At 39.0% G+C, this 7,048-nt stretch overlaps 1 protein-coding gene across 1 annotated transcript; it reads left to right on the top strand.

The window, feature by feature from the left end:
- The first annotated feature begins 420 nt into the window (after positions 1-420).
- Positions 421-1,287, top strand: LOC139846654 (syntaxin-112-like). Its single transcript, XM_071836140.1, has one exon. The coding sequence runs from the start codon at positions 421-423 to the stop codon at positions 1,285-1,287; it is 867 nt and encodes a 288-aa protein (XP_071692241.1).
- Positions 1,288-7,048: the final 5,761 nt, after the last annotated feature.

Genomic DNA, 7,048 nt, shown 5'->3' with positions numbered 1-7,048 from the left:
GTTTGTTTTGTAATTTAATCCGCCCAAAGAGTTCCTAACCGACTCCATCTTCCTCGCAAAATCAACTTAAACGGCTAAATCTTGATTTCAAATAAATTTCAAAATTCCTGAAACTGACACTCTTCATAATTCACCAACAAATACCAAGTAACGGAAACACAACACACCCAATTCACACTCTTTCTTGATATAATTCTCTCTCAGTGATATAATTCACACTCATTCTTACAAAGATTCAAGAACTCATTGAAATCAATCTCTGATTTCCGTTTATACAACGCATAAAGGTATGAACTTTTGCTATTTTTCTTCAGATTTCGTTTGATATTTGTTTTAATACATACTATTATTACTTATAAATGCTAAAAGTATCAATCTTTTTGGATTTATCAGGTGGGTTTTTTTTAATTTACCAAGAAAATGAATGATCTAATGACAAAATCGTTTCTAAGTTATGTGGATTTGAAGAAACAAGCCAAGATTGATGTTGAGTCAGAAGAACGTGATATCGAATTAGGGTTTCAAGAACCAAAAATGTCTCCATCAGATGTAACTCATCTTTCTATATTCTTCCAAGAAGTTGATGCCATCAAATCCACCATGGAAGAAATCACACAACTTCTCTTAGACCTTCAAACTTTAAACGAAGAGATCAAATCCGCTCACAGTGCGAAAATCATTCGCGGGTTAAGGGACCAAATGGAATCTGATATGATTGCAGTCCTTCGAAAAGCAAATGTTGTTCGTGCACGTCTCGAATGTTTAGAATCTTCCACAACACACAAAGAAAACACTGCAGTGGAAAGAGCACGTGTTTCGGTTACAAACGGGCTTATAGTTAAACTCAAGAAAATGATGAATGATTTTCAAGAATTAAGAAATAAAATAGTTTCGGATCATGAAGAGTATTTAAAAAGACGGTTTTACAATGAAACGGGTGAGTACCCGAAAGAGGGATTGATTGAAACAATGGTTTCAGGGAAACAAGAATTGGTTATGGAAAATAAAGAAATGCATGAAGCTGTGATGGATATAAAGAGGAGTTTGAATAAACTTCATCAAGTGTTTCTTGATATGGCTGTTTTGATTGAAACACAAGGGGAAAAATTGGATGATATTGAAGATAAAGTTGCGAAAGCTGCTAGTTTTGTGAGTGGTGGAACAAATAGTATGTTTTATGCTAAACAGATGAAGGATAAACAGAGGAATCATTGGGTGTGTTTGGTTTCGATTGTGGTCGTTATTATATGTTTGGTGTGCATCATTGCAGGGCTGTCTTCTTTCTGAAATCGGGTCATGAAAGAATGTTTTCGATAAGTAAACAAGTGTTGATTAGATATTATGTATTTCCTAATGATTTGTTAGGGTAAGATTCGTTGTTTAGGATGATTTGTAGTTATGTTTTTGTGGTTAAGTTTTGTTACTATTCAAATATTTGCGTTTATGAAATTGATTTTGATTGAATGAAAGTTACGGTAGTTGGTTTAGATGTTCTGAGATCTTGATTTTGTGATATGATGATTTTGTAAGTGTCCTTTATATGATGGTTCTGAGGTCTAATATATCAATGATAGGCTGAACATAAGATTATGGAATTCATAGAATTTGTCTAGTAGCAAAAGAATGGAAGTTGTACAATTGCTAGGGAAGCATTTTTATATTAAAAAAAAAAAGCTCTTTTGGGAATATAATTTTCTTTTTACATCAGTTTGGGATCACTAAGGGGACTTAACCACCCACGCGTTCATCTCGCCTAGTTGTATAACTCGCTCCCAACAACTGCCCTGGAGGAAATTCGGACCAATCCAAGGACATGGTCGGTAAAACCCCCTCTCCCCGCTGCCCCCGCACTAAGCGAAATATAACATGGGTGGATACCTTAGGTCATAGATAACATTGAGTGCAATGTTGCAGCCGAGCGGAGTCGAACTCCTAACCTCTCACTAAGAGAGGCATGCCACTACCAGCTAAGCTACAACTCAATGTTTTAGAGAATATAAATGAGTCAAACTTTCATCTTGATGGATCCGTTCTTTATAATTAGGGATATAAATGAGTCAAACTACTCCACAATTTTAGTTGAGGTTTGAGCTACACTTCAGAAACTATTTCTAGACTAAAAATGATGTTGAAAACCTCCCTTTGGCGAGGTTAAAAGGGTTATTTTTCTCCCTTTCGCAAGGTACAATTCGAGCTTAACTCGTGAAATGAAACAATTCAAAATGAATGTGAAGCGCATGATTATGGGACCTCGCGATCGCGATGTCTATAGGCTAAAAGAGGTCGCGTTCGCGTGAGTATCATATATAGGACAGGAGTATTTAATTGTAACAACCCAAACCAATAACCAACCGATTACGCGAAACAAAATTTTTTTTATTTATAACAGGAGAGTGCGCGGCGCGCACACCTTAAGGTGTGCGGCGCGCACAAGCCCAAACAGCTTCTGCCCGATTTTGTCCATTTTCAAATAAAGATCTCCCACTTCCCGACATTTTTAGACGAAAAGCTTTTCACAACATGTTCTAATATGAAAAACTCATACGATTCAATCATAAAATGAGTTTTACAAAACGGGGCCCACATCGACCGTTTTACGAGTTTCGTTCAAACATACAAGTTCGACCATAAGAGTTTAAATTCCAAACGACACTATGAGCATGGTGTTTGGGGGTTAAACTACCCAAACCTCGGTCAAACTCCAAAAGCTATAACATCCAAAAGCGTCCCCTACAAACAAAGCGGGATCTCTAATCCATACGAATGCCCTTACCCTTGTCTCCGCCGGGGCCTATAAAAAGATAAACAACGAGAGGGTAAGCAAAGCTTAGTGAGTGCACCAATTATACATACACATATATAACCCATCTATTTGCATTCGCACCCACCAAATACCTCATACGAGAATGTAACTCAAATAGCATGCCGTCTTACTCATAATGCTAACAACTCGTACACCATTACAACATCACATTAGCATATACACAACACAATATATATATATATATATATATATATATATATATATATATATATATATATATATATATATATATATATATATATATATATATATATATATATATATATATATCATGCTAAACAATATCCATCAACATAATATGGTTAACCATAACGCTATGGTGCTACCGGCACGTGGTTCACACCATACGCATTTGAGTCTCACTCTTTTATAGTGCTACCGGCTCGTGGTTCACACTTTGGCGCTACCGGCACGTGGTTCACGCCTCATTTTATAGTGCTACCGGCACGTGGTTCACACTTGATGCTACCGGCACGTGGTTCACATCCAAATTTTATAGTGCTACTGGCACGTGGTTCACACTTGATGCTACTGGCACGTGGTTCACATCATAATACTCGTCACATACATGTTATGGTACTACCAGCACGTGGTTCATACCATAACATTCACAAATAATCACGCCATATACACGTACACATAATTATTCCACTCACCTTAAAGATTTGGTGATGGTTTTATCCTTCTGCAAGCTTCAAAGCCAAGTACCTAATGCAATAGGTACTCGATCAACAAACAAACTTATTGGACTAAATACCAACACTTCACTCATGTGCATTTAATGACTTAAATGCATTAAATGCCCCATTTTCACCAAAACCGCCCCTTAAGGGTCAAGACCATCATTAATCACTTAAAAGCTAGCGATTGAGGTCCAACAACACTAACTATTACACAATTAGGGTATTTCATACCCATTTTTCCCAACTAGGTCAATCATTAGCCCTTTGACTAATTTAAAGTCAACACACCCATTTCGGGTCATCCACTAACCCATCTAACAACCATTTACTAATTAACTAGGTGTGCTAGTGATTAACTAACCAATTAGGACTCATAAACATCAATTAACACTTTGAAACCCTAGGTTAGTTACCTTTGAGTCTTCATGACTCCATCTTACCCAAGAACACCCAAAATCACCAATTATGGGTTTTAGGTTCATCACTAACCCAAACCCTAACCCTTAAATCAATTAAAATAAGGAAATCAAAGTTAGAGCTTACCACCACAATCACAACGTAGCTAGTGATTATATGAACAACTTTAATACTTGAGCTTTAACCCGGATCAAGCTTCTTCCTTCTAGATTCAAGCTTTCTCTCTCTTAAAGGGTTTCTCACTCTAGAAATTGAATTGGAGAGATGATGATGTTGGTGGTTGTGTTGAATGTGTTTCAACCACCACAAAACTGGCCAATAATGACCTAAACCCAGCCTCAAGTGAAAGGACAATATTGCCCTTCATTTATCCTTTTATTAAAAAGTAGAAAACTGGCCCAGGAGCAGTGCGCGGTGCGCTCCACTAAGGGTGCGCAGTGCGTACGAGTGTTCTGAACAGATTCTGCCCCAGTTTAAATACACACTGCACCCCGCACTATATGTACCCTGTTTACACTGCTGTACAATAATTAATCGGGTCTTACAACTCTCCCCCACTTGAATCGGAGCGCGTCCTCGCGATCCAAGCCGCATGATAAGAGGGAAGATAAACTAACACAAACTCTTCGGGCTCCCAAGTAAACTCGGAACCTTTACTTCGACGCCATTGAACTTTAAAAGTTCTCACCTCTTTATTTCTCAATCTTTTGACCCTCTCATCGAGTATAGAAATCGGCTCCTCAATATACTCTAACTTATTATTTAGCTCAATCTCGTCTAATGGCACCCATGATGAATCATCCGCAAGACACTTACGGAGATGGGAAACATGGAATGTATTATGGATCCCCGCAAGCTCTTCGGGTAATTCCAAACGATACGCAACTTCACCAACACGAGCTAAAATTTTAAAAGGACCAATAAACCGAGGAGCTAACTTTCCCCATTTTCGAAACCGAATAATACCCTTCCATGGCGAAACCTTAAGCATCACCATGTCACCTTCTTGGAATTCGATCATTCGCCTACGACTTTTGTCTATCTTGAGCCTTTTTCAAATGAACCCGAATCATATCAATCTTGCTATTCGTCTCTAAAACCAAATCGGTACTCCCGATTTCCTTTTGTCCCACTTCACCCCAACAAATTGGAGTTCGGCACCTCCGCCCATAAAGCATCTCATAAGGTGGCATCCCGATACTAGTATGATAACTATTATTGTACGAAAATTCCACCAAAGGCAAATGCTCATCCCAACTACCACCGAAATCAATAATACACGCCCGTAACATATCCTTCAATGTTTGATTCGTACGTTCAGTTTGACCGTCCGTTTGAGGATGGTACGCCGTGCTCAATTTTAATTGTTTACCCATATCTTCATGAAACTTCTCCCAAAACTGAGATGTGAAACGGGTGTCTCGATCCGAGATGATAGATATAGGAACCCCATGTCGAGAGATAACTTCCTTGATAAACAACTTAGCCAAAGTTTCCGAAGATATCGCTTCCCGAATGAGAAGAAACAAGGCACTCTTCGTCAATCGATCAACTATTACCCAAATCGAATCAAATTGGGTTCTCGCCGTCCTAGGTAACTTTGTAATGAAATTCATGGTAATATGCTCCCATTTCCATTTCGGGATTTCTAACGGTTGCAACTTGCCATACGGCTTTTGGTGCTCGGCCTTAACTTGCAAACATGTAACACATTGTTCAACATACTTTACACCATCACGTTTCATGCCCGGCCACCAATAATCCTTCTTCAACATACTTTACACATTTTCGTCGCGCCCGGATGAATGGAATACTTTGTCTTATGTGCCTCATCAAGTAGCACTCGTTGGAAATCTCCCATTCTAGGCACCCATACCCTTCCTTGAAAAGACAACAAACCATGCGGGCCTAAAGTAATGAACTCCGTTTGCCCCACGATTCATTCCTCATGCTCATTGTTAACAAAAGCCTCAATTTGAATCTCACCAAGCTTTACAAGGAAATCGTTAGTAATAGTCATACGTAACAATCCCAATTGTAACGCCGGATGTTGACTCTTTCGACTTAACGTATCCGCGACCACATTCGCCTTGCCCGGATGATAAAGTATCTCACAATTGTAATCTTTCACCACATCCATCCATCTACGTTGACGATAATTCAAATCTCGTTGATCAAAAAGATGTTTCAAACTTTTATGATCCGAATAAATCGTACACTTGACACCGTACAAGTAGTGGCGCCAAATTTTCAACGCATGTACAACCTCCGCCAACTCAAGATCATGAGTCGGATATCTCGTCTCGTGTTCCTTTAATTGTCGAGAGGCATAAGCGATGACTTTACCTCTTTGCATTAGAACACAACCGATCCCATTTAAAGACGCATCACAATAAACTGTCATGTCTTCTGCACCTTCTGGCAACACTAACACCGGAGCTTGACATAACTTCTCTTTTAACAATTGAAAAGCAATTTCTTGCTCGTTTTCCCAATTAAATCTAGCGTTCTTTCTTGTCAATTTCGTCAACGGAGAAGCAATCTTAGAAAAGTCTTGGATAAACCGACGATAATAATCGGCCAATCCGAGAAAACTTCAGATTTTCGTGGGCGTAGTCGGTAGTCCCCAACTCTTCACCGTCTCTATCTTCCCCAGATCTACTTGAATACCGTCCTTATTCATAGTATGACCAAGGAATTGAACTTCCCTTAGCCAAAATTCACATTTGGAGAATTTAGCATACAACTTCTCCTTCCGCAACGTCTTCAACACACCCCGCAAATGATGTTCATGTTCCTTCATACTCTTCGAATAAACAAGTATGTCGCCAATGAACACAATTACCTACTTGTCCAACATAGGTTGGCACACTCGGTTCATAAGATCCATGAATGTCGCCGGTGCATTCGTAAGACCAAAAGGCATAACTACAAACTCAAAATGCCCATAACGCGTTCGAAAAGTCGTTTTCTCAATATCTTCCTCGTGGACCCGCATTTGGTGATAGCCGGACCGTAGGTCGATTTTAGAGAAATACGTTGCACCTTAGAGTTGGTCAAACAAATCGTCAATCCGAGGCAATGGATAACGATTCTTGATCGTCACTTTATTCAACTCCTGATA

Source organism: Rutidosis leptorrhynchoides, chromosome 5, assembly GCF_046630445.1.
Source record: "Rutidosis leptorrhynchoides isolate AG116_Rl617_1_P2 chromosome 5, CSIRO_AGI_Rlap_v1, whole genome shotgun sequence".
NCBI lineage: Eukaryota > Viridiplantae > Streptophyta > Magnoliopsida > Asterales > Asteraceae > Rutidosis > Rutidosis leptorrhynchoides.
Note: the sequence above shows the minus strand (reverse complement) of the source record. Positions and strands in the feature narration are given on the sequence as shown.

Coding starts and splice junctions, on each gene's coding strand:
- LOC139846654 (XM_071836140.1), top strand. CDS start 421: ATGAATGATCTAATGACAAAATCGTTTCTAAGTTATGTGGATTTGAAG.